At 44.0% G+C, this 27,156-nt stretch overlaps 1 protein-coding gene across 13 annotated transcripts in view; it reads left to right on the forward strand.

The window, feature by feature from the left end:
• The window catches only part of CAMK2G (calcium/calmodulin dependent protein kinase II gamma), a 120,057-nt gene that overhangs the window by 31,315 nt on the left and 61,586 nt on the right, over positions 1-27,156 (forward strand). For all 13 annotated transcript variants that reach the window (XM_071811826.1, XM_065843480.2, XM_071811828.1 and 10 more), the window contains exon 3: positions 21,545-21,604. In XM_071811826.1, coding sequence (XP_071667927.1) covers positions 21,545-21,604 — 60 coding nt within the window. The remainder of the gene's footprint in view (positions 1-21,544; positions 21,605-27,156) is intronic.

The following is a 27,156-nucleotide window of genomic DNA, read 5'->3' on the forward strand; positions in this document are numbered from 1 at the left end:
ACTCCTAATAGTGAGTATAGTGGTAATGTGGATATGTCTATTCATGCTGCAATTAAACCTTTGATTGCAGTGTACACATCTCCATAAAGCTTTGAGGCTCTTTTGCAAGGACAAAAGGTGCCCAGCAGAAATGATATCAGAAGCTGGGTATCTGTCTTCTGCTTGTGAGTGCCAGCTCCAGAGGAAATTGTTATGCAGTTTGCTTATCACTTCAGTTCTACTCCAGCTCTCACTCTTCTGCTGCACTTGTAAAGCAAAGGTCTTGGCTTCCCAGAGAACAGCTGCTTATGGTATCCTCTTGCACAGGGTCTTGTTCACTAAAGCCCAGCCTCCTGGAGCTTTTCCAGCCCCTAACCCTATGGACAAAAAATCTGTGTGACCAGTTGAGTCCTTGTAGGCAATAGGTTCTCTACAGTGCTGGATTCATCATCATCAGATCCCAGGGAAGGGTGATTTCTTTCTCCTCTCTTAGTTGAGGTGAGGAAGCAGGTGGATGGAAGATGCTGGTGAAAGCCACTCATGTATCTGTTCAGGGCAGAGCAGCAAAGAGAGGGCAGTGGAAAGCCTGGGGTTTTGATAGTCTACGTCTGTGCTAACTGCCGTGTGTTAGGAATGCTGGTGTTTTTAATGCCCCAGAGGTCAAGAAAGTTAGTATTGTGTCTGTGGTGTGCATGGGGAATTACCATGACTTTCATGGCTTCTGAAATAAGAAAAAGGCATCCAAAAACTAAGAAAGTGACCAAAAAGGCCAGAAACCCATGTGTGCTGCAGCATGCTTTGCTTTGCTCCTCCAAACACTTTTCCTGCTAAAGGAATGGAGATACAGCTGTGGCAGGTGTATTCCTAACCACAGTTACAAATCCTGGAAAATTCTGGGAGCTGTTAACTCTGTTGGTTTTTGAGCCCCAGCAGCTGAGTTGTGGTTAGTATGGGGGATTTTGGTTTAAAGAGGCCTTGATGTTTTTTTTTTTTTCCCAAAGCTCCAGAGAAAATGCTCCTTGGGAAGGCCACTCTGCCCTGCCCTGTGGATGTGTCAGCCGTGCAGCTCCCCAGGGCAGATGCCTGGAGTACTGCAGAATGTGGGAGGGAACTGTGGGGACAACAGGGCTGAGCCTGAGACCGCCTTTGGTCTGATTCTGGGACGGCCCAATGTAATTTTAGGACTATATAGATGTAACTACTCCTTAATTTCAGCAGTCCTAAAATTATATTTGACCCTTTGAACGCAATTGCGAAGCTGATGTGGCCCCTGGTGAAAATGAGTTTGACACCCCAGTCTATACTGTCCCTGCTTTGGACCTCATTCGTGAGCATTCAGTTTTCCAGTGTTCCTGCTACCCATCAGACAGATACAACTCTGAGTATGCTGCCTGTGTTGTCCTCCTCCTCTTCAGTTGTGGTTTACAGCTAGCATGTTGTGTTTTGGACCTTGCTTCCCACTTGTGCAAGGAGGGGGAGTTCCTGTCTGCTCCTGTGAACCTGTGTAGCAGGAGATGGGAATTACCACCCAGCTTCTGAATGAGGCTGCAGCCAGAAGGGAGTTAGCCTCTGACGTACGGGTGACAGGATGGTGGACGCACAACATCACTGATGGCACGTGGGCATAGGTTAAGAAGGTCAGGATAGCAGAGCAACATCTGCGTAATCCCTGTGCTATTTTGTCTGAAGATGAATGAGTGGCTGGGGCTGGGAGGGGCAGGAGGCAGCAAAATCACTGCTAGCGGAGCAGACGTGAGTGTGGTTACAGGTTTGATTTTTGTTTTATTTTTGTAACAGGAGTGAATAGATTTGTAGGACAGTCTCAGTAAACCATGCACTAAGCTGACAGCCTTCTTCTCAGGGGTTTGAGAACTTCCCAGAATTTCTCAGATGAACTGGAGGCAGAGATTCCCAACAGCTTAGAAGCTCTTGAAGAGTTGATAACAGCTCAGCGTTTGAAGGGGCAGCATATTTATTCTGTGACAAATTGTGCATTCCCCAGCCCATCTGCCCCTCCAGCTCCCTTGCATTTTAACTTCTTTGCAGGTGCCGGCAGAAACGCAGCCACTGCATCACCTCAGTGCTCCATCCATCCCGGGGGGCAGGTCCTGCTTGCTGCAGCCTTTCCAGATGGCCACAGCCAGCACACAAGGAGGAGGAGGTGTGCAGGGAGAGACAATTCCTGTCCTACTGCTGGGGCTGAGGTGTGCTCAGAGAGCTGGGACATGCACAGAAGCTGTACAGAAGTATGTTGTAGTCCAGCCGCTTCAAACTGCCCTGACTAGGGTAGGGTCTCTGTGTATTTTAGGCTTTCTGCAGCATGCTGTGACTTCAGGGAGGAAAAGAGGAGCGACAGTCTTTGCAGTACCTCTGAAGTGCTTGCCTTGCACTCTTATCTTCCTTTGTGGATGAACTTTCATGTGAGCAGTGACAGCTACTAGAGAAGCTGCAGCCTCAGTATTTTCCTGTGTCTTCCTCCCACCAGAGCTGGCAGTGCTGGTTTGATGTGTGTTTAATAGACTGAGCCCTGAGAGGCAGTGTGGGCCAATACTAATCAGAAGGATCTGTTTTCCACCTATGTCTTCCCAGTTGGTGTCTGTCAGGGAGCAGAAGGCGGCACCTGGGTGGACGGATACGGGGACCTGGCACTGTTGTGGTGGTTTCTGGAATGAAGCGTGCAGCGGCTTTGCTTTGGGCACAAAGGCCTTGTCTCTCATGGAAGACAGGAAGATAGAGCCCTCCTCTGCTCCCTCTGGAACAAAACCAGTGGATGACTAATGCACTCTTTGTAAATACAACTTATCCTATCAGTGACTAATGAAGGCGCTTTTTTTTTCCCCTTCCCCTCCTGTCTCACTAAAATAAAAGTGGTTGTTCAGAGCAAGGCTGCTGATCTCTTTCCTCTTGTTCTATTTCACGCTTATCACTGGTATAGCAGGGGATGCAGAGCTTTTTACAAAAGGCAGCTTATTGCCCCTTTTCCTTGTGTGAAACTTCGTTCCAAACGGTAATTTGTGTATTCATTTTTGTTAGGGTCACAGCATGCTCCTAAAGTGATCTTCTGTGCCATCTTTGCTTCTCATTCTGGGACCTGTGTCATGTCCACAATGCAGGAGAATCAAAGTCTGTTTTAAATTTTTTGATAAAACTTTTGGCAGCATGCCGTGAGATGCTTCCTCCTGACTGCGTGTCTGGTCCTTGCAAAGGGGCATCCCAGTTTTTCTCTTGGCACTCTACTGACAGCTTCCAGCCTGCAGGTTAGGAAGCTTGTGGGCTCGCTAACAACACTTGGAGAAGGCTTATTGTTCCAGTCCCATGCTGTCTGGCCCTCCCAGATACAGCCGGTATGCTAACAATCTATCCAAAAGGAACAGAAACAGTATTCACCGAGATGGGTATGGAGATACCACTCATATGTTTGGTGTGTTAGTAAAAAGTAGGACTTGTAATGAAATAGAATGCTTGGGTTTAGATGGAAATCGTATATCAAATAGAAAAATTATAGGACAGAAGTTCTCTGAACCCTGTTCTGTGATTTATATCCATGGTCCCAAAGGTTATTCGTCATCAGAGACAAATCTGTAAGGGACTTGAACAAGAATGCTCTTGAGTGCTGTCTCTTGCATTTGGCAAGCAGATTCCATAAAAGCCTGTATGAGCTTGTCACATTGCCCTTTTCTGAGAAGAAATCTAGAAAACTGCTTGTAAGTTTGGTTAGTTTGTTTTGCAGTTCAATATATTGTTATTTTCAGGGCAGCAAAGACAGGAAAGGGTGTCTAACTGCCGCCTAATATTGTCCTTCCAGCTCTGCCTTTTGAACCTTCTGGATGCAGCAAAGGCGAGCAGTACTTGGTGAGACCCTGTGTTCTCTTTCTTGGATGCCATCAAGTGCATCTTCCTCCTTCCCTTTCTGTGCAAACCAGCCTCTGTTGCATTCTTCTGGCATTTCTGTGACTGCTAGAGCAGTAGTTTACATGTTACTGCACTGTTAGAAAAGAGAATTTTCAAGAAATTGTCTTTTTTACTTTTAAATTTTTTGGTAGTCCTTTGTCTGGCAGGAGGGTGCATCATTTTCTCTCTCCTTTGCTCTGCAGCTCCCATCCTGCTCTTCCCCTCAGTCAGATCGTGACCTGTTCTCTTCAGTCGCTCTCCCTGCTTGTCCTGGAGTGACACGAGGTCTTTGCTGCAGCCTTTCCCCGCCCCCTCTTTATATCCAGCTTATAGCTGGCCTTAGTTGCTGCTCCTCTGTCAGGGTGGCTGCTTGGTTTTTGCCTACGCTTGTACTTGCAGGTCTCCTGGGTGCTTGCAGAAGTGAAGACAGTCAAGTGCCATGTGTCTGCCTGACTTCCACAGGTCATCAGCAGTGCCCTCAGCTGTCTTTTGGGTACCTTCTGAATTAAGATTTATATGAAGTTACTTGCTGACTTTATAGTAAACAGCCGAAGTGTGCATTTTCTTCTATAGTCCTTTTCAGTTTGTTATTTATGTTTCAGAATGAAAAATTGTTTTATTTAAAAGCACAAAGCTATTAGTCAAAATGTGAAGTAAGGAAGTAGTCCACAAGTATGGTGAGATGGGAGGACTGTAAGAGGGAAGCAAGAAATCTCTGGTGGAATTGGACATTAAATCAAACTCTGATCACTAAAAGGAAACACATTTGCTGTTTAAAACCTAGCAGAATTGCTGATAGCAGAACAGGATCAAGTTATTGCTCGTAAAATTGTTTCTTTCTCCAAAGAACATAGATCCCTGCTCTGTTCCACACTGGCTCAACAATCCCAGTGACTTCCTTGTCCCAGAACCCTTTTATCTCCGAGTTGTTGGGCTCCCTGACAACTCAGTGAGGAATCTCTTGCCCCTGGTTCCAGACTTTGGGTAAAGAAATGCCACTTTCAAATATGACAAAGAATGATCGATTGCACAAGCAGGACCTGAGCCAACTTCTATAAATCTGCCTCAAACACACATGTATAAACACTGGTGCGCATTACATATATCTTGTGCTCAGGAGCCAGATGCTCAGGGAAGTTAAGCAGAGATTATACTAGAGTGGAATTGGATGTGCCATGTTGACCAATAGTAGAAAATAAAGTCATCTTCCCATGTCTTCAAGTCCATTGGTTGATTTGTCCCTTGCTGTGTTTCTACATGTTGTTTTGGAGTGCAGTAGAATGGGAAGCTGCTTTCCTCTGGCTCTCCGTAGTTTGGTCCCTGGACCACTTTCTTTTACAGCAGAGATTTGTGATGTTTTGGGAAACCTTTGCCAGAGCTGGGTGGGAGACAGGCTTTTTTAAGGAGGAACGTCTTTGCATTTTCAGGAGACTTTAGAGGCTTCACGAATATATCATGTCTTGGACTGACCTGTATTTTGGCCCATGGGCATTGCTGGCCAACCCACCCCCCTCCCCAGGAAGGAGTAACAGCATCAGGAGCTTCAGGAGAATCAGTGGGCTGGAGTACCCGGCTGGAGTATGGGCAGAGCACTCTCACGACTAGCACAGTCAATTTACTTTGCCTGTCTTAGAGTAGGCAGCATTTCATGTCTCCACCATTCTCATTCATTCATTCATTCATTCATCCATTCATTCATTCTTTTGCTCTGTTTCTCAGTGTGAGCAGTGTTGGTCTGGAGGCTGCAGAAATGATCGTCTTCTTCCTCTTCACTTGTCAGTATTGCAGTAAATGAGTTCAGATACACTTGTTTTGGCTGCAGTTTCCTTGGGGAAGACTGGCATCGAGAGCATTCGAGCCATCCTGCCTGTCTAGGGGTCTGTAGGAAGACTGCACAAGTAGTTTAAATGGTTGACCTTTCCTCAATATTTAGTTTTATCAGTGACCCTTTATGAAGTTACTGTGTGTGCACAGTATACTTGACAGGAGTTGCTGTTACCGTACTCTTGGTTGAGACAGGTGCCCTATGCAAGATGCTACTTTCTGCTTTATGCTGCTCTCTCTCCTGTGCATATTCCCTGCGTTTAACCATGTGCGACAACACTGTAATCATTCCATCTTGTGTCTTGAAAGCTACAGATGAGGAAGCTTTGCAGGTGCGTCTTAAATGACGGGTTTTTTTCGTGGCAGGGAGTGGGAAAAACACTATGAGATATGTCTTCAGGCCAGAGAAATAGATTGATTAGGTAAAGGAGAAACTGTTCTTTTATTTCTTTGCGTTCCCTGAATTACTTATGATATGGTTTGGAGCAGAAGCCAGCACTGTCTTGGGCGATTGTAACTGTGAGAGCAACCATGTATTTATCCAGGGTCCTGTGTGTTTTGTCATTTCACAACAAAGAGTTGTGGGGGAGTGTTGACAGCTCTGTGATACAGAACATGGAATTTACAAATTACAGAATTTACCCTCGTAAGCCTGAAACTTAGTTTGTGACCTGACTCTTCTTGGTGTGAGTATCAGCCAGCCAGCTGCTGGTGCTGAAATCCTCAGCATCCAGTATGTACGCCAGTGTTGTAGGTGCAGAAAATGGAGCTGCCCTCTGTTCCTTCAAGGTTTTTTTTCCTTTTCTCTCCATGTTTCTTCTGGTGTGCTTGTACATCGATGAAACTGGGGAAGAGAAATGTGTCACATACGGAATGGGTGAGGGTAGTTAAAACTTCAGAGCTCTCCCATAGGGATTGCATTAGACACTACAGGACTTACTGAAACCCCACATTCTTAAAACACGGAATGACTTAACTGCAGGATTTGCAGCTGTGGTGCTTCAGTATTACAGCACTTGAGGCTTTCTTTTGTGTTGTAGAGATCTAACTAGTTGGAGTATCTGTTTTAAACCAGTTCCTTTTTCTTGGTGCATCTGTAGGGGAGACATTACACATGTGATTTAAACTTGATATGATTTGCTCTTAATTCCAGTGCATTTTGTGCTTCGGTTGGTTGGCAGGCTTATTGCTGCCTTCTTCCTAATCTTCAGCATTGAGACAAGGCAGTCCTGATGTGATCCATCAGAACTTGTTGCTCAGATGGTAGAAGTGAGCAGCCAGCACTGTAAATAAACTAATGCCAGTACAGGGACAAAGAACAACTTTCTACGCAGTGTCCTCATCACTGTTTTTATTATCTATTTGCTTTCACTTTTTTTTTTTCACAATCTTTTCCTCATTTAAAAGGGGGAGCTCTATATTGCATCCTCATCTGCATGAGATTCAAGCTGTTGAGGGGGGACTTCTGAAAGCAGGATCAAGAACAAGAAGAGACATAGAAGTCCATTGGAGCTGTATGGGAAGCTCAGAGAGCTAGTGGCCATTGTGACTACCTCTGGTGATTGCATGCTTGCATCGAGACTGTGGTGTTCATTACGGGCTCTGTGCCTGCCAGGAGATGAGCAGCAGGGATGCTGTGGGCTTAAGAGCTGGTTTGCAGCACCCATCATCGACTAGCAGCAGCATTTATCTAGGCCAGCAGGGACGCAGGGGCGAGTGACTCACTCAAGGATTCATGCGCGCTTTCCCCCTCTCCTCCCCCCGTCACAGCTGTGGCTTGGTCATCAGCCATTTGGGAACTAGCAGCTTTATTTGGTTGTTGTTTGCAGTGGGCAGTTTCTGTTAAGGTTGTTAATGTTATCAACTGCCTTGGAAGCTCAACTGACTTCAGAGAAGACTTAAAATTGCCTTCTCTGCCTATCTTCCCCTTTCCTGCTCATAGGGCTGCCACCCAAACAGCTGATCTGGCACTGGACTCAGCTGAGGAGGTGAGAACAAGCAGATGGGCTGGAGGCAGAAACTTCCTAAGCTGATCAGCCAACAGCATGGTCACTGTTTTGGCTGGTGGCTGATGCTGTTAAGCTGAATGCCCTCTCTGTGTGCCACCTTGGCTGTGGTGACTAGAGAGTCTGGTGGCTTTGCCCCAGCTGAACAGAAAAATATATTTCATGGTGTGGTGGAAGAATGAATGTGGGGACAGTGTGAAGTTCAGGATTTTTTAAAATAATTGTAAAGTGGAAAACTCATTACTTTGGGATAACAACAGCTGATGAACTTGTAGGAGGTTAGCAGGCTTACTTTCTATTGAACTGTGGTTGATATGGTCAGTAATGGTCCAGGCTGCTGCTGAAGGTTATGGCACATGAAGGAGAACAGCCTGTGCTGGCAGCCACTGTGCTGTCCTTTGCTGCCTTTCAGTAGTGCATCTCATCTCTTAGCTGGGCTTTCTCTTCTTTTTGTGACCCCATTTTCCTTGTGCTGCTCTTTTTGGTGAGTGCTCTGTCCTTCCAATGCTCCCTGCTTGTGGCTTTGGCTTCTCTGGACACTTCTTTAGTCATCTTTGTCTCCTATCTTTGTTCCTGGCTACAAGTACCGTTAATGGTTTTTTTCTTCTAGAAGCACATTTTCTGCTTGCATTTACTAGGATCTGGAGGACATGCTTTCTAGGCTTTCCTGCCCACTGGCTGCTGTCGCTTCATATCCTGGCTGTGTTGGATATAAGCAGCTTGGGAGACTTGCTGACCCTAAGCCCTTGAACGGTGCTGCCTGCCCTGCCACTGCCGCCCTCCCCTGTCATGTCATGGGACCTGGGAACCTCTTTTTGCTGCATAGACCAGTCCTACAGCACAGATATTTATTTGTTTATTTATTTGTAGGTAAAAGGCTGTGCTTCTGTTTTCCCGTCTTCCTCAGCTTTCTGGTGAGCTGTGTGAGCTATGTGTTTCTATGCTGGGACTGCAGCAATATCTTCACAATAGATCATATTCAGACATCTGTAGTTGTCCTCTGCCTGTTGTGCTGAAGGACTGCAGTATTTGGATACACTGCTAGACACAAGAACTGAAGAAGAGGAGAGAGGCTGAGGAAGGGGCAAGTATCACTTGCTAGTATTCACCTCAAAATGGAGATAGCAGTTTTGGTGATAGGATGAGCAGGATCCCAAGTCTCATCTGGCCGGACCAGCTGTCCAGGCAGAGATGCCAAGAAGGAAGTGTAAGGGGACTTTTTTACCATGCTATCTGCTGGGAATGGTGGATGTTGGGGAGCCTGTTTTAACGGGAAGTGCTACAGTCTGGATCCCAGCTTTGTGCTGCACAGACTATGTATGGGACTGCAGAGGCTTCTCAGGCACTGACCATAGGACGCCATGATCTGCTTTCTTTTTTTTTTTTGTTTTTGGTTTGAAATTCAACCTGTGGGTCAAAGTAACATTTGTAGGGTGGAAGTGGGTTTTTTAGATCAGGCCTGAGACTGTCTAGTGGGTAGTGTGGGAGAAGCTTTCTCTGCAGCTATTCCTCTTTTGTGTGTTCCATAGAAAAAGGAGGGTTTAGTCTTAAGACACATTAGCTTGACTTCTTCAGCACCACCCCATTAAAACCTAGTCCCAACAGAGAAAGTTGCTTTGTAGCTATCAGTGTTAGTACTTTAATAACTATTTCAGTGCATTTTCTTTTTGCTCCTGACACCACCTTCGTTTTCCTCTCTCATTTTTTGCTTGAGATAGACAACAATTTACAGATCTGCATGGTTTGAGATGAGAGCTACGGTTTCAATCCCTCATCCTCAGTCTTTGTTGATCAGTATATGGGTGGACTTAATCAGTGAGAATTGCTGTTCTGGGTATGTTGGCTGGTAATCAGCGAATCTGGCCATCTCTTGAGATTCGGTAAGTGTCTGATGTCTTGATGTGGTGCTGTGAAATTTAATGCCAAAATGCACCACATAATTTAGATCCAAACAATAGCAAAAGACTTGTGGGGGAAAAAAAGCTGTAGGTGGCCTGAAAATGAGTATTACAGTAATGTAGCAGTATTAAATGCCCCCAGGCAAACAAGATCTAAACTGATCTAGCCAGGAGCATTAAACATTCATCAAAACAAGAAATAAACTTAGAGAATAAACCAAAACTGTAGCATAACAGCTGTTTTTTTGGAAAAGATGCGTGTCTAGTGCCACTTTGCTAGGAAATCTGAAAGCAGGCACGGTGATGGGGCAGTGTGACTGCTTTCAGGCTGTTTTGCTCACCATACAGGGCAGATCTGGAGCTTCCACGTGTAGGAAGCTGTTTGCGGGCTCTGTTCTCACCAAGCGCAACGCAAGCAGTTCCACCCAAACAGGCTAAGTGTTGCTTTTTAAAATATTTTGACATTTTCTTTTTCACCTCTGAATGCTGGATCTTATGCTAAAAATCCATGAAGTCCTAGTATGGCATTGAGGTAGGATTTGTAGGGTGAGGTACGGTGAGTTATCACAGCAGTGCTAATGTTGCCCCTATGAGTTTTTGCTTTGAGAGGCTACTCAAAATCATCAAATTTGAACAGCATTGTTTTTGTTTTCATTTCTCTTTCTGCAGAAGGATGAAAAACGTGGTAGAGGCTGAAATTCTAAAGATCTGAGTTTTATTACAAATTTGTCACTGATAGAGTCTCATTTCAGTACCTCTGCTTTTCTCCTCCATCTCTTTAAAGATGGGGGGAAAAAACCTTGTACTTCAGGCATTTTCAGACTGCACAGTAAATGTTTATTACATACCTAGAGATTCTACAACAAAAGATACTATGGAAGTAGTTATTCTTCTATGGGGATTTTTTTCTTTGTTTGCTAACTTCTCTCCCCCCCATTTAAGTATCTGTCTTCTAGAAATTTACCAGAATTTCTGTTGTCCCAAAATCTCTGCTTGTGGTCATCGGGTCTAGGGACAACTAACGAGAGCTCTGTAAAGGACACCTAAGAACATCATTATTGCACAGCTCTGTGTGAGCTGAGAGACACAGCATGCATATTGTTCTCCCCATCTCATTGCAGAAAGTGTGTGGAACCCCTCTAAAATTTACACTGGATGTTTATTTCAAAAACGACTTGTCTCTTCTGCCTGTTGGGATGTGTTTATTTGAGCATACATTCTAGGACCAGCCTCTTAGATCTGGAACACCCTCCCTGCGTAGTTACATGTGTGTGGAAGTTAGTATTGTAACTGCAGCCTCTTGCCTCTTAATCCCCTAACCCACAACTTCTACTTTCCTGTGTGTGGGAGATCACAGCGTGCTGTCTGTAATGCTGCCCCAGACCGCCTGCTCAGAGATGCAGATGGACTCTGGAGTTGCTATGTCAGGACACCAGACGTCATCACGGCAGCATTTCTTGGGGCTCTCATGCTTTTGGCGGGGTAGGAGGAACCACCGCAACACCTGTGGAATAGCAGAGCATGCCCTACCTTTAATACTGTATTTTTTAATTTTTCCTGCCACCAGATTTCCACAACCCATTGCTGTTTTATAGGAAAGATCAGCTCCTCATACATAAGCCATCAAAGGATAGGGCTGCTGTCTCACCTGTTTTCAAGGCTGGCTGTTGCCACATGAGATGCCAGACCCTCCTATTGTGCATTTGCTCCCCACCTCTGCTGTCAGAGCTCCTGAGGAAAGGGTTGGTGGTGAAGGAGGGATGTGAGGGAAGATTCTGCTCATGCTCTCAGGAAAGCTGCTGGTAAGCTGGTCACATGAAACAAAAAATACATCAGCTCCCCTCCCACATGTACTGGAGTGTTTCTTGGCTCTGCACCCAAACTAGCAGCTGAGCATGTGATTTACTTGTAAAATGCAGTTTAAAAAAAATGGTGCCATTGCAGATGGGAAACTAGGGATGGGAGAGCTGGACTGGGCCTGCCCTGCATGCAGCCAGGGAGAGGAAGGGGTGCATCTCCCTGCTGGACTGTGGCACTGTGGGCCGTGGGCTTGGGGAACATGTGCTGCAGGATGTCGGGCTGCAGAGGAAAGTGTGAGGTGCAGGAGGCCAAATGAAGGGGAACTGTGCTCAACCGCAGCCCTGCAGGGGAAGGGGGTGAGCGTGCTGCGTGTGGGGCTGGGGGAAGGAAGGGGAGGGCTCTGGTGCAGAGGTGGGGTGTAGGTGGTATGGGGAGCTGGTTTGAGAGTTAGGCTGGACAAGTAATTTGAACTGAAGGTCTTCCTACAGTATGTGAGGTCTGAAGTGACCATGACAGAGAGTTGTGCTACCTCTTGCTATGTTTTGGTGCAAGAAAGGGGAAGTTGTTTGACCGTTCAAAACTGTGGAGGTCAGCATCTTCTGGTTTGAAAACTTCATTTCTTTTGCTGGTTGTGTTCATATCCTACAGTTCTTCCTTTCTCTGCAATGGAGACTTTCTTCAGCTTTTGAAATTACACTAACCCTGTATGCCCAAGGAGAGCTAAAATATGCAGCTATGCTCATCACAAGCCTGGTGGGGGCCTTCAAGCAGATATCCCGCTAGGCTGGACAGCACAGCCTGGCAGTTGCACCATTCTTAGGGGTAGTGAAATTTCATCACATTTCTTCTTGTGTCAGGACTGCGGCGGGTGCAGTTAACACTTCCTGGCCGCAGCAGATAGAATGAAATAAAAGAATTCCTGCCTTTTGCTGTGCTTACATCTGCCTGTCAGTGTTTGTGGTTGGTGATCTCCACTGCTTCAGGTCAGGAGAAAGGTGGCTGTGTTTTTGTTGTCAACTGGAGGATGTATTTCCCAGTACCTCCCATTGCAGCACTTGGTTTCCTTGTGTTTCATCCCACCCTGAGCAAGGAAGAAGTTTTGTAAAATCAAGAAACATCTTTCTTTGCAGTGGTCATTGGGAGCAGATAGAGTTGGTGAATCAGTGGGTAGTTTTACTGGTCAGTTGGTAGAATTCTTGATTATATCAGCAGATTATAGGTACCAGCTTCTGACACCATAGAACACAGTTGGGAAGGTAACCTCAGTGGTGAAATGTTTCTTTCCCACCAGTTCACCACCAAAGCTGGAAGAGACGTTCCCTCTATGACTTGCCTCCATCATAGTGCCGAAAGTAAGCTGATGGCTAGCAGAAAAAAAAAGAAAAAAAAAAAAAAGAAGGGGAATGAAATTCAGATCTGAGGTTCTTGGAAAGGCATCATTGCTTTAGTAACTAAAGTAACTAGTTAACGGGAAAAGCAAATGCAGAATAAAGCAGAGTTGGCACAGGCTTAGTATCCCGCTGGCAACGTGGGAAGAACGACTGAGGAAGTGAAGAGACATTTATCTTGCCAGCAAGAAAAACTGGTATGTCCAGAGGGGAGATGCAGACCAGAAGCATGGCTCATATGTGAGGGATGGCATGTATATAATGCCAGAGCTTATGGAAGACTTTGTTGACTGGGGCCTGAATGGTGCTTTGGCCTGTGTTAGTTGTTCTGTAGGTAGATATCCTCCGCCCTCCTAATTCAGTCATGGTTCTGGCTCATTTTTCAGTGACTGCACTGACAGAGGCTTCAGGCTGAACCCACTGGGCTCTACCTGGCCAGCTGCTTTTGACTGAATAATACTGGGAACAGCTTTCAAAACAGCCCGAAGAGCAGGAGCTCTGGAGGCCTGTGGCTTGTGGGGAAGGATGGCTCAGGAGCAGAGTGGGCAGCAGATGCTGTGGAGGGATGTCTTCTCAAGGGGTTTGCAAAATACTACTCTGAGTGCTGTAGCAAGCTCAGAAGGTCACTTGCTCAGGTTACTTTGTCCTGAGGTGATCTCAAATGTGAAACCAAGGACTGTACCTACAGTAGATGGCTGGGGTGCTTGTCCCTTCCCTTTCTATATAGTTGTGCATGTACATGCATTCAGGTTTCATGATACTTTGCAGTGTCACTTTGTCAGTCACTTTGGCCAAGTCATAGGATCTGCTCTAGGCAAGAACCCAGGCTGAACGGTGGGAGTTAGAGAGAAAAGACCCAGTCTGGCTTTAGCTGTGCCTTTCTAGGCAAGGAATGGTGTGTCAGGCTTGAACACACTTAAGCCCCTTGTGTTCACATCATTAATTGTGACTGAGATGACTCTCGCCTATAGCTGTGAACCTGCACTGATCCATTAATTTGACCTCTTTTGTCCCTTGAAGTTCCTGGAAAGTTGCTGGTGTCTGTGAGAGCCGAAGCTCCCCACTTCCTGTTAATGTGCACGTCAGGTTGCTTTTCTTTTGCTTTATAGCGTGCACGATAGGTAATACTCGGGGTAATCATTCCTGCCGAAAGCAAGACAACAGGAATTCTCCTTCCCTTTCCAGGTCTACCTGCTACCCAAAGAAAAATATTGGACAAGTTGTTTGCTGATAAACTGAAAAATATGCATGTGAAAAGGCAGCTTTGAATAGTACCAAGTGTAGAAACTGCAATGGTGGAGGTGCATACTATGACTTTTAAAAAAGATCCCTCTCTTTTAGGTGTTTTTAATACTTTATTTCCTTTTGCCGCTGTTGTACACACACTCATATCTGCCTTCAGTTAGATTATCTCTGCAAAGTAAGTAAAAAGTAATGATATACTGGAAAAGAGAATAAATTTCCCTGGCCCACTCTTCGGGATGCTCGTTGAAGGTACAAATATAATTACTTAAACTATCTTGGCTTCTACCCTCTGGTGTTTACAATCTGATTTCTGCATTACTTGAACAAAAAAGTAGAAACTCTGCTCTGAGTTTGTGTAGTTCATTCCTTTTTTTTGTTTTTTGTTTTTTGTTTTTTTTTTTTTCCAGCACAGTAATACCAAGAGGTTCACAGATACTAGTGTGTGGAAACACAGCTTGTTACCAACTGTGTGAGCTTTCCGTCTGTAAGATCCATGTGTGCATGTACTTTTAGGGGTAGTATTACACTTTTATGTGTGGAGTTGTTTGTTTCTGGGAGGTTGGGAGAGCGTGGGAAAAGGTGTGTTACAAGGTAATAATATTTGCGGTTTTGCTAGAGGAAAGGCTTTGTCAAAAAGTACCTCTGCTGACATTTGTTGAAAGAAGTCTTTTATTCGTTTATTGTGTCCTATTGGCACTTGAATCTCCTCCTTTGTCAGTAGCTGAAGGCAAGTGATGATGACTTCACCAGTGTCTTGTTTCTCCAGCTTTCGCTGGGCGAGAGAAGTGGAGCTTCAGTTTCATCTTCACTTGCTCTCTCCAGCCCTGTCTTCCCCTTGCAGTGTTTGTGGCTCTTGCGCAGCTGCTGCAGCAGAGGTGCTGGTGCTGGTAGGGGCTGGGTGTCCCTCTGCCCTCGCCTCGGGACGTCGTGCCGCTGGGGTCATTCTGCACTGGAAGGAGGCTGCAAAATGGACTTGGGCCTTCATAAATGTCGCCTGCAGTGGGGGTAGTATGCTCTTACAGATTTATTAATTTTGGCTGGTCTTTGAAATGGCAATGTAGAAACACTGAAATGAAAACGTCTAAGACCTGAGCTGCAAATAGCTGGAGGCAGGAAGAGTGTTTGGGAAGTGCTGTTATATACTTATTTTCTTTATATTTTGCTTTAGGCACTTGCTGTTAGCTCTTGTCAGGAAGTATATCCTGAATCTGCAGGGTCCTCTGGTCATTCATAAAACCTAGGATGATTTTTGTTTTTTTCCTGCTGACTTCTGCAGAAAGGCAAATGGTGGTGATCTGAGACTTGCTGGTATTCATGTTTAAAGTGGTGGTGTGGCATGGCATGCTGTCATGTGCCACCTGATTGCAAATGCTGAAGAGATCTCAGCTGTTCTGTAGCACAGTCTTATGGGGGAAAAATAAGAAAATATGGTGGAAAGTCTGTGGTTTGAAGTGCGGGATGAGGAGCTAGCTCTCTTTTGCTGGGAATGTCTCAGAAAGGAAGTTTAAATTTAAACAAGCAAAGAAGAGCATGAAGGAACCTGAAACCTCAGGCTGGTCTCACACTACAGAATGTATTTGATGCAAATTCGATTTCTGTCTTGAAGCAACTCAAATGATATTTTAGCAGCTGGCACCAATTGACTATCTCCCGGAATTGGCATGATGACAGCAATCAAACTGAATTTATTGCTTTGGGTTTGATTCTTCTTCCGGACTCTTCCCATTCTCAGAAATGTAATCTAGAATGTGTTCCCACAGGAATGATAGCTTCAGGCCTCCTTTACCAGCCGTGATAGAGCACAGTCCTAGTGCAGGATGCAGACAGGTGGACTGGAGTATTGAGCAGCCAGATCATCTATTCTTGTTGAGAGCAGGAAGATTATGGATTGGTAAAGGGAGGAGCAAGATATTTTTTTTTTTTCCTTTATGACACAGTTTCTCATCAAACAGAGGTGATTCACAGCTAAGTGCTAGTTTTGTTGCTGCTTCTTTTTACTGCATTTCAGAAAGAATCTGCCTTCCCATTGTGGTGGCTGAACTTTGAGGCTGCTAAAAGTTCCCACCTCATACTCTTTCCTTCTTCAGGCAGGTGTAGTAAATAAAGATGGAGCTTTAGCCACAGGACATCAGTATAGCTGCAGTTTGGTAAAGTAAGCCAGTAAACGCTGCAGTGAGTGTGCTCCTTTGCACATGAAACCGTATTGAAACAGTGCTTTGTTTTGAATGCTGTTGAATAAAGTATGGAAGAATTAACTTTTCCGACCTTGTTTTCTGGTAGGTGTGAAATTAATTGCTTTCACTGATTAATCTTGGTTTGATTTATTTCAGTTGCTGGTTTTTCCACTAGTTTTTAATGCTGTCTTCTGCTTGACAGAAGGAATTACCTGAAATATGTGTGGTTTTGCTGATGTTTGTTCCTAGAGCAATAATTGCTAGGGCAGAGAGGCACATCTCTTTCAGCCCTCCTGGTCACCAGTCCTTAGAGGAGCTTGTGGAAAGACTTGGGCTGGAAAGCATGTTTGCGTGGCAGAAACAAAACCCCTCTCCGCCTCTCTTGGGAGCAGGAGTCCGTCAGGGCATCGCAGCTATGGCCGAAGCCGGGAGGGTTTTGCACTGTGCTGCCTGTGCAGGGTGCAGTGTTGGCACCTGACACCTCACCATCGTCTCCTGCTCCCTGGCTCAAATTCGGCCCTTGCCCCACTTGCTTGGGATCATCTCCTTTTCAGGTTTATTGCAGGTGTCCTGCTCCAGACTCTGCCTTTTGCAAGTGTACCTCAGCTCTGCACAGACAGGTCTCCCTCTGCTTCCCTGGCAGCCCTTTTCAGCACAGCTTCCCAATAGGCTGACTAGGCACAGTGACCTTTTTCTGAATTTTTGTTGTTGCTGTTGTTATGTAAGTGTTCTCACTTGACAGCTCTAGACTACTGCAGTTTGTAGATGTCCTGTGCTGTGTCTGTGTGTCTGAAAATGTTCTCCTCCAGGCTTTGGGTACTCTTGGAGGAGAAAGACATGGTGAGGAAAAATCTCCTGCAAAGCACCAGTGTGTATAGTGGCTAGAGTAGAAAACTGGAACTGATTCCCTGGAGAAGAATGGAGCCCAGAAGTTAGATCTTACATTATTTATTCATTTCTGCCACCACATCTTTGGGGTAACAGGCTGAAGTGGTCAGACAATGAAAGGATTTTCTTACAGAAGAGTAAGAAATGCGGAGCAATATAAAACTAGACATATTCCCCACCCTGCTGGAGCTTTCCAGGTTTTCCTGAAATAAAGCTGTCTGCATTATGTTTTTTATTTCTGTTGGGTACAACTTCCTTTTACATCACGTTATCCTGCTCATCTGCCGAGGTTTGATGCATTTAGAACATTCAGACCAAACTATCATGCGGTCTTCTGTACTCAGGTGGGCTTATTTTTATTTTAACCTGCACAGGTAGAGATTGTTACAGCTTTGATGTTATTAATTGTGCATGGCTGCTTCTGTCCATCTGTTGGGCGTGAGCAGTCCTGGCCCAGTGAATGGACTGCACGTTTGTATAAAATGGAGCAGTTGCATCTTTGCAGGTTCTTAACTCTCACAAATGATGCTAACACAATCATTCTTGGTTTTGATTGAAGTAAATCCATAGATAAATCAAAATCCACCCAAAGAAATCCCGGTTCTCTGAACAGGCCATTTCTTATCAGATGTTAGCTGAAGAACCTGGTATGAGCATTACTAGAACGACACGTAACACAGTATTTGCAGAGCAATAAAGCTAAAGGTAATTGGGTTAAATGCAATCTCACATGCTGAACCAAGTTGCAGAAATCTCGTCATATAAAGGACTAATAAAGAGAAATAGATATTCACACTTTAGTTTGTGCATCAAACACAAAGTTTTCTCCTCCTGTTTTTAAGTACCATCTGCTTAAGCATTTACATTTTAAAAATTGCTACAAATAAGCTACATAGACTACACTTTCTGTCTGTGTGGATACTCATTGCTTCAGATTGTCGATAGAGGAATTGTCCAAATAGCAAGATTCTCTTTTTTGGCTGGAAAGCAGCAAATGAATATTAGATGAGTATTCGTAATATCCTGTACTTAAGTTTTAAGCATCAGCTATTGTTCAGGGCTAGACAGCTCTGTAACATAGCAGGAAAAGAGCTTAATGAAATACAGTATTTGGAAGCAGGAGGTAGATGAATTCAGACTTGAAACAGCGGTGCAAAATTTTAACAGGAAGGATAACTAGTATTTGGAGTAACTTCTGTGGGCATATGGCTTTATTTATCACCTGAAGTCTTAAACATGAACTCTTACATTTTTCTAAAGGATATATGGTGTTTTAGGCAAGTTACAGTTGAATTTTGTAATTTGTGAAAGGTGGGAAATAGATGTAATGTCCCAGGCGTGCGATCCAGTAAGGCAGGTCAGGAGGTGTCGGTGTGTTTCTGTTAGCTACCAGGTGCACTTCCACTGTGCTTTCAGAATAAACACTTTCACTCTACAGATGGCTTGCAGGAATAATTTGATCTTTTGGCCAAAGGGAAGAGGAATTATTTGCTTTTCAAGCTCCTGTAAGGCATGGATCTGAACTCATGTCTTCTTTTCATCATTATTCAAATACAGTTAAGAATACTCTGCATTTTTAAGGTCTGATGAGTCCCTGTATAAGAGATGTCTTAAAGCACTGCCTTTGACTGCAGAAAGTTTTATATCTCCTACTGGGAATAACCTTTGTTAGACCAGAGAAAAGTAGAAAAATTGCAGTTCTGTGTTTATTCCTTATGCATTTAGGTACTTGTACTGTGCCAAAGGCTGCTGGGCAATGAAGAGACATTAAAAGAGGCTCTCTTTGGTGATGGGGGGGCTCTTTTCAGGTCACATGTTGGGCCGTGTTCTGGTGCCACCTGCAATGGGACGGGTGATCCTGCAGGAGTGGGACCCGGAGCAGGGAACCCGCCCAGCCTGACCTTTCGCTGCTCCCAGTGTGGTGGCTGGCTGCAGGCAGGAGTGTACTTTCTCTCTGTGAGTTGTGCTTGAGTTTGCCTGTTTTGTTGCCCTGGAGACAGAAGAGTGTGGTATGCTTTCCCCCTGACCAGAAATAGTTTCCTGTACCTTGTGACCAGAGCGCTGTACTCCTCCTCTGGTCCCCAGCCAGGCTGGGTGGTGCTGGAGGGATGGGATGTGGGGTGATGACCTCTTGTCACAAGTTCTGGTGTGGCTGCTGCCCATGATCGCTAGCTGCCCTGTCTGTTCCCCTCCCTCTGCACGATGGTGTTGGATTGCAGGGGAGCAATTGCTCTTGATTTACATCTCCCATGGCATTTTGATGGTTATGTCATTTTGTTTGAGCCTTACTTCTGTCAGCTGTCTGTCCTGGCTGTCAGGACTCGGTGGCTGAGTAGCACGTGGTGAGCTCTTACCTCTCCTTCCCCCTTTGCTCAGCTGTTTTGCTGTCTGCTTCCCTGTGTCCTTGTACTCGGGAACAGATTCTCAGCAAGTGTAACTGCTCACGAGGGCAACGTGATCCGGCTGGGTGAAGGATCCCCTTCTGTAGGAGTTGCAAGTAGAGCTCAGAGGGTAAGTGGGGAATTTGCAAAACCCATGTGTGTAAGCAGCTATGGATAGTTTATCTTAAACTGTTGTCCTGCTGTGAGAATCTGGCCCGAGTGCAGAGTATGCAGTGCAGTCCGTTACCTTGCAACTGTGTTTTGCAAAACTTCATTTGTGAGAGATGCTGCTAAAAGGGAAGGCACCCCCACCCCTCCCCAGCAATACAGGCAAGAAAGTGCTTGCACTGCACCAAGGCCTCGGGAGTGTGGAAGCTCTCCAGGCTTTCTTGCTGCCTGATACTTTATTGGAGTCATTCTGGCATAGAACTGTAAAATATATGCAACAACAACAATAATTTCCAGGACCGAGAAGGAAGGAGAGATGAAAGGAGTAATTTACCTTCCCCCATCCCTGAAGAGTAGCAGATGAGGATGTAAGCACATCTCAGCCCTATAAAATATTAATTGCGACATTTTCTACAGTTCAGCAGTGGGAACGAAGACAAAAATCCTGCAGTGCCCTGAGCTGCTATTCCCAGTCCAGTAAAGTGTTCTAAGCTGAGATCTGGCTTGGACTTTGTCTGAGGGAAAGAGAACAGTTGCCCAAAGCCTTCCTTCACAAGGAGAAGACCGCACACAGTGGCCATGGAGCTGCACTGGCTGCTCTCAGGCAGAGCCATGTGGCTTTGTTCAAGTAGATCTTTAGTGGGGTTCATATAATCAGACAATACTGCATTCCCACCACCGATCTGGTAGCTCAACCAGCCAAGGGTCCTTCTCACTCCTTTGGAGAAGACTTATGTGTCCCAGGGGATGTAGACAAAGGTGTGTTTTCAAGTCTGTGTGCTGAAGATCTGCTACAGAATAAATGTCAGGAGCAGGCAGGGACTGCTGCTTCCCTTTGCTGTGTTCTCTTGATGGCTGGACTGGGGAGGAAGGGCAGTCCTCACTTTTGGCCTCTTTCTAGACATTTGCATCCTCTAAATTCTAGAGTTTAACAACTGCCAGGACTGCCTAAAAGATTTGCCTTCTTCCATGAATCTGTGCTTGTCCAGTGTGAGCATTTCACCTGGGAGGATGAGGGCTTTGTAGTGAAAATTCAGGACTCAGTCATTGCTGTAGTGAAAAACCTCCTGTCAGTGGCTGGCCCTCCGCTTCTTGGCTGAGATGGGCAGAGTTGCTCTAGTTCCCTCTCCTTTCCTTGTACTCATACGTTACGTTTCTAGGGAGGAGAAAATATTTTTTTTTAGTCTCCTTGATATATATATATATATATATATATATATTTAATCCAGATGACAGTTGTGCCCAGACTGATATTGCCTTTGGGCTGGAATAAGCATACTTAGCATTTGGGCAGGACTTCTCGCCTGGAGACCTCAAAGTGCTTGATCAGCATTTCACCAGCGAGTCCGTCCATGGGTACTGAAGTACAGTTACCTTTATGGTTCACTGGAGCTGGCAGAGTTCCCTACTTCATGTGATAGCTGTGCACTAGCAGAAGCTGTGTATTTCTGCCTCCTACTCTGCCCTTCTTCCCCGGTGTTTCTTTGGAGTAGAAGCAAGTCTCTTTCCCATTTCATGTGGGCTATTTGTTCAGAGACTCTTCCTCGTCCTCTCCAGCCTTGGAGAAGGGGGTAACTCTCAGAAGGGGTGTCACTGGAAGTGGCTTTGCATATTTGTGAGGCTGATGGAAGAGCAGTCGGTGTCTTGGACTCTGCTGCTACCCACTTTGAATCTGAGGAGTGAATATCAGTTTAGTGCTAGCTCTGTAGCAGGAGCAGAGGTCCTCCAGCAGCTTCGGCTGCACAGCCCTTGCCTGAAACGGTTGCAAGGTTTGTTGTGTTCCAGCAATTCCCAGCCCTTTGGATTTCTGCTGGGTCACTGTGTTCCTTTCTCTGTTGAATATGAACAAGAGCCTAGTTCAGAGTTGTGGTGCTTAACACGTTGTTTCTTATTTTCTTTCAGATCACCAGAAACTGGAACGTGAAGCTCGAATCTGCCGGCTTCTAAAGCATCCAAATATTGGTAAACCTCCTTGGGCTTCAGAGGGATGGGGGTGAGAGAGGAGTCATGTGTCTCATCCAGTGTGCTGTAGGAGAGCAGATATATTCTGAATGTTCACAACAACTCATCAAATTTGCCTATTGAAATCACTGCAGTTTCTCTCTTTGACAAATTCTGTGCATGACCCTGTCCCATTCCTTAGCATCCTGGCCTGGATGTTCACTGAGATGTGCTGTGATCCAGTCTGCTCGCCCACACAGAGGTGTCCTTACTCCTTGGGTGATGCATGACTCGTGTCTGCTCATCTGATGTTCTGCAATGGAGTAAGCTGTTGTGTTTGTTTTCCCCATACCTGTCTTCTGTCACTTTTTGATGTATCTGTTTAAATGCTGTTTTCAGTTACATGACCAAAGTTAAAGGAGGCTGGGATGATAAGTCAGGTCTTCTCATTGCAGTGGCTGCTTTAAAAACAAGAGACCGAAACCAAATTGCTCATTTTGTCAGGAAAAAAAAAAAAAAAGGGGAAAAAAGTGACTAAAGGGAATAGTTTTGTCTAGAAATACAGGAAGAGGCAAAATAAGGCATGTCTTCAAACTTGAAGTACTTTATTTACTGAACTGTGGAGAAAGGGCATGGATTTTTATCAAGATCCAAAGGACCATGGAAGTTTGTCGTAAGTTTTCTTTTAGAGAAATTTCAAATTGCTAGAAGTTGCTTTGAGCAAAAAATTTGGACAACTAATAATCCCCTTTTTGGGATATTTAAATAAATAGAACCTATAGGATCCTAGCTAAGGTCTAATTGGAGTTAATTTATTTCAGAAAACATTAAGAAATACCAAACTGCCACCTTCAACCAAACCACTGTTAAACATCCCTATCTGGGAAACCTCTGATGCATTACTTTGTCTTCCTTTTGCATACCCTGTCGGTGTAGATGATAACATTTTAAGGGCACCTGTCTGGTCTCCTGACATTCAGCTTTGTAATCATTTGCTCCTATCCTCTGGAAACCTGGGAGAGAAAAGGTGTCTTCTGGAACAGCATATGTAGCCTATTCCATATGTGATGAAGAAGCAATTTCCACAAGCTCAAGACCTCACAACATGCAAAGCACCTTAGTAGAAGCTTTTCAGCAGAAAGAGCTTTGCACCTGACTGTAATTGTGGAATATGGCATGAGGAGAGGAGCAGTGGCCACCTTCTACAGTAATTTGCACTGATGAATATATTGGCTGGTAAATTTATTCCTTGGCAATATTCAGAATGACTAAAGCTCATATTAGCTAGTTAGCAAACTTCATTTGCCCCATAAGACTTTTGCACTTAGTTTAGTAGGTGATGTCACTTTTTATTTTGGCCTTAACTTCACTTTCATAATCCTTCCTTTGTATCATTTCTTACGTAGTTTCTTGCCAGGCCTCTCAGAGTAAATCATATACAGAAGAGGAAAACCACTTTTATAAGTAAACCGTCCTGAAAACAGAAACATATCACATTCCTGCTTCAATTCTACAGCTTGTTCCTCATCTATAATGGGTGGCAGTGCTTGTCTCCTGTTGTATTGTGGTTTGGAAAAGACAGTTTGGGGGAATATCAATGGTTCTTGTATTTCTTGTCTTCTTAGAAAGAACAGTTTTTCTTTTAAGATAAAGATCATTCTAAACTCAACAAGTGGTCACAAATAGCAATAAAGGAATCAAGGTTTATGCCTCCAACACACAATCAAAATGTGTTGAATAAGACCTTGGGAAGTCATGTGGTCCCTTCAGCAGTCCTGTGAAAACCTTTCATTCCTGGCGAGTTCCAGGCATGTGTGTTCTTAAAAACCTTTAATGCTTCCACAGCCCCTAGTGGCAATCTTTCAAATGTTTAAATGTTCTGTCAGTTAGACGTTAGAAAAAACATACTTTGCTGCTATCTTAGCTTGTTGTTTCTAGTTCTGTGTGGAGTATATGTGGAAAATAGTTTTTCTTTCTTGTAACAATCTTTTACATATTTAAAGACTGTTATCATGTCTTTTTTTAGTTTTCTTTTTCTTCAGACTAAACAAACCCTGTTCTTTCAATCTTTTCTAATACGTCATGTTTTCTAGACTTCCAGTCTCTCTATTTTTTTTTAACCCCTAGACTCTCTCCATTTGCTTTATATCTTTCTAGAAATGTGATGCCCTAAACCAGATATAAGATTCTAACTAAAGCCATGTCAGTGCTGACTAGAGAGGGAAGAACTGTTTCACCTGTTCTACCAAAAATACTCTTGTTTTGTACATCGACCTGTGAAACTTGCCATTTAAATACACTGTTGATGCACGTTTGTTTTCTGACACACTGTTGCTCCAAAATACTTTCTGCAGAACTTTTGGCAAGAAAATAATTTTTCCATCTTGTACAGATGAGGATTCCTATCGAAGGGCACGTTACATTTGTCTTTATTAAAACAAATAGGAAGAAATCCGCTCTGTGGGTTCCCCCCCAAATTTGTCAAGAGCATTTTGATTTATCTTCTGATAGTATAATAGGGTTGCAACTCCCCGCACAGTAATGTGATCATTAACAACAGTGCCATATATTGCATAATGTAGATGATTACTAACACTGTTGAATACGGTTGGAGTCTGGACAAACTCTTGAAGATATCACTTGGTACGTTGTTCCAGTGTGACAGTGATCGATTTCAAATATGCTTTTTCAATGAGTTGTATACACCATTGTAAGCTAGTTCTGAATATACATTTTTTTTCTAAATTGCTTTTGGAAATAGCACGTAAGATGCTGTCAGAAGCCTTGCTAAAATCCAGATGCTACATGCATTGCTGCTTCCATATTCATTGGACTTGTTATGTTGTCATAGAAGAGAAACATGTTGTTTTGACATAGCAGTAGGTTTTTTTCCTTGAAATGTGTATTAGCAGTTAGTAATCACCTAGTTACTGCCATTCTGTGTCATAAACTCTTCTGGATGAATACTTGGTGTGTTGCCTCCGTGTAAGCTATGCTAGTAATGCTGCACCAGTCCTGACAAATTCTGCAGGTTTTGTGCTTGCTGCTATTTCCCCATTAAGTTTTGTTGTTACTGTATTTATTGCAAACTATGGTGCAGCATGTCCTGCTTTTCTGCAGTATCCTGAGCCTCCAGTGAGTCTGGGGCAGAGGATTGAAAGTTAGGACTCTGCAAGGTAAGCTGCTTATCTCTCCTGGCTGCACACAGGGTATAAAGCAAACCTGTTGTTGAATTTGTGGTTCTCATGCATTTGATGCGAGACAGTTGATTCTGCTATGGAGATTCTGGACTGCAACACACTGACCATAGTGCTTCTATTCTGATAAAATAGCAGTTACTCTAGGTACAAAACAATGGGGATATTTCCATTTGCTGTTGCTCTTTTTGAAAGGACCACTTTCTGAGTTATCTTAACATGCCTTCGTCAAATCTCAGCCCTAATTATAGGCTATTGCTCTGTAATTGGGTGTTTTGCATGTCTTTAGATGCACATTGTGGCCAAGGTAAGCACAGAAGCACAGAATCACAGTGGAGTAATCTTTCTAAGAGCTTAGTGTTGCAGTGAGGTTTTTGTCTGGACAGAAGAAAGTTGACTTTATGCAAATTTCTGATTTCTGACTCATGGTATGTACTATGTTCTCATTGTGAACCATCTGTTTGAATGTGCCATTATAACTGGTCACCTTAGATTTTAGTTCAGCAGAGGAGGGATTTTTCCATAACTTTCAAGTACTTTTTTTCCCTCCTGACAACTTTTTACAGTATTTTTCATTCTGACCCAGAGAAACCTCTTACCAGCCATGCTCACCAAATACAGAAGAACTGGATGGAGATCAATCAGTGATGTGTTCACTCCATCGTGTTTTAAAGGCAAAAAAGGTGCAACCATCACTGAGAGTAGGGGCGTTTTAGAGAGAGGCAGAAGGCAACATCATTAAAACCCCACTGTCCATAAGCAGATAAAATGTCTGTGGAAGTTGGCAAGAGTCATGACTCTGTGGCCAATTCTATTTTTTGAACAATGTACCATTCCAGTAATTCACTTATCTAGAAATCTTGTGGGCATATGACATGGATGTATTTGGGAACACGGAGAAGAGAAATATGGCTCTCTTCTCCCTTGGACCTGGCTTTGCAGGAAAAAAGCAAGTTTCTATAAGCATGCTCCAGAGTCCTGACCCTGCTTTTGCAGATGCTTTCCTGATTGTGCCACTGAAGCTTGTGCAATGGCTAAGATAAAATAGGCTTCACCATTGCCTCTGTTGTAGAGCTAAACTTATAGGGTGTTGAATATCGACTCTTGCTTACTGGAACAGCTCTTTTGGTCTTCTGCTTAGTTGCAAACTTAATTTCAGTCAGTCTGTGAATTTGAGTTTTAAGTCATGTAAGTCATTCACTATGTAGAGATTCTCTTGTGGAGGATTCAGTTTTTTCCCATGCTTCCTGCTGCCTGTCAAATATTAGAGCAGTGTCAGAGTTGGGAACTCCAGTATCTCCTGCAGGATTGTTTAGTGCAGGTGGGAGGTTCAGCACAGTGCTGTACAATACCTTTCCTATTCTAGGACTCCTAAAGCAATATTGATGCAAAATTTTATAAAAATTCTCATTCATAGTTTTGAAAACTCTTCTCTGGCATTCCTGCGTTCTCCTACCAGAGTAGGACTGTGGCTTGTGTAGTGCACCATGAAGTCTGCCCTTTACATGGATTTTGTCCACCATGCTTTTGGATTTTGCCCGTGTGTTGCCCTTCTCCTAAGTTTTCTTTGTTATGCCAGTCTAAATATGTGCCTCCTCTTTGGATCTGTCATCAGATGATCTGTCCTCTTTCTTGGATATTTTTAACCCAACTGTAAAAAAGCGGTTCTTTAATAACTTTTGTTCATAGTTCAAACTGAGCACTTCTGGTCAGTTACTGTGTCCCAGCTCTTGGCAGCCTTTGCTGTAAAGAACTGCATGCACTTAGGTCTAGAATAATGAAAATATATATCTTAAGAGATGCTGGTAGTAGCCCAAGAACCAGAGCCAAATTCTGGTTTTGAATTTTGCCTTCATATCAATTGCTGAACTGCTTCAGAGTTAATTTATTTGAGGGAATTTATAGCAGTAGTGAAATGCTGCCCTCAGCATCTATCAGAGTTATTGCTTTTTCAGGTTTTTCCTACTTCGGACTTTTTCTCCAAAATATACTTGTGCTTGAATTCTTTTTATTTTAACTTCTGTCTGTTGGCTTCTCTCAGGATGAACCACAATTTTGGACGTGTCCTTATTTAGAATTGGGAGAAAAAGGTATAGAAATCTCTTGTGAATTAGAAGGATTTATTTTGACCCAGATCAGTTTTATTTCTTTTGACAAGTGGTCTATCCTCCTAGTACCTCTGTCTTGTAGGAGTGATTTTGATGGATGTGTATAAAAAAGGCCTCCAATATATGTGCCCTTAAATGATGGCTACGATGCAAATGGCTGCAAGGACCAAGAAAGATGCTTTGCTTCTGTGTGCAGCCAGGCTGGAGAATCCTGCAACGCTCATAACTAACCGCTGAGGGATATGGGATGCATTGATCATGTCTGCAG

The sequence above is a fragment of the Patagioenas fasciata genome, chromosome 8, assembly GCF_037038585.1.
Source record: "Patagioenas fasciata isolate bPatFas1 chromosome 8, bPatFas1.hap1, whole genome shotgun sequence".
NCBI lineage: Eukaryota > Metazoa > Chordata > Aves > Columbiformes > Columbidae > Patagioenas > Patagioenas fasciata.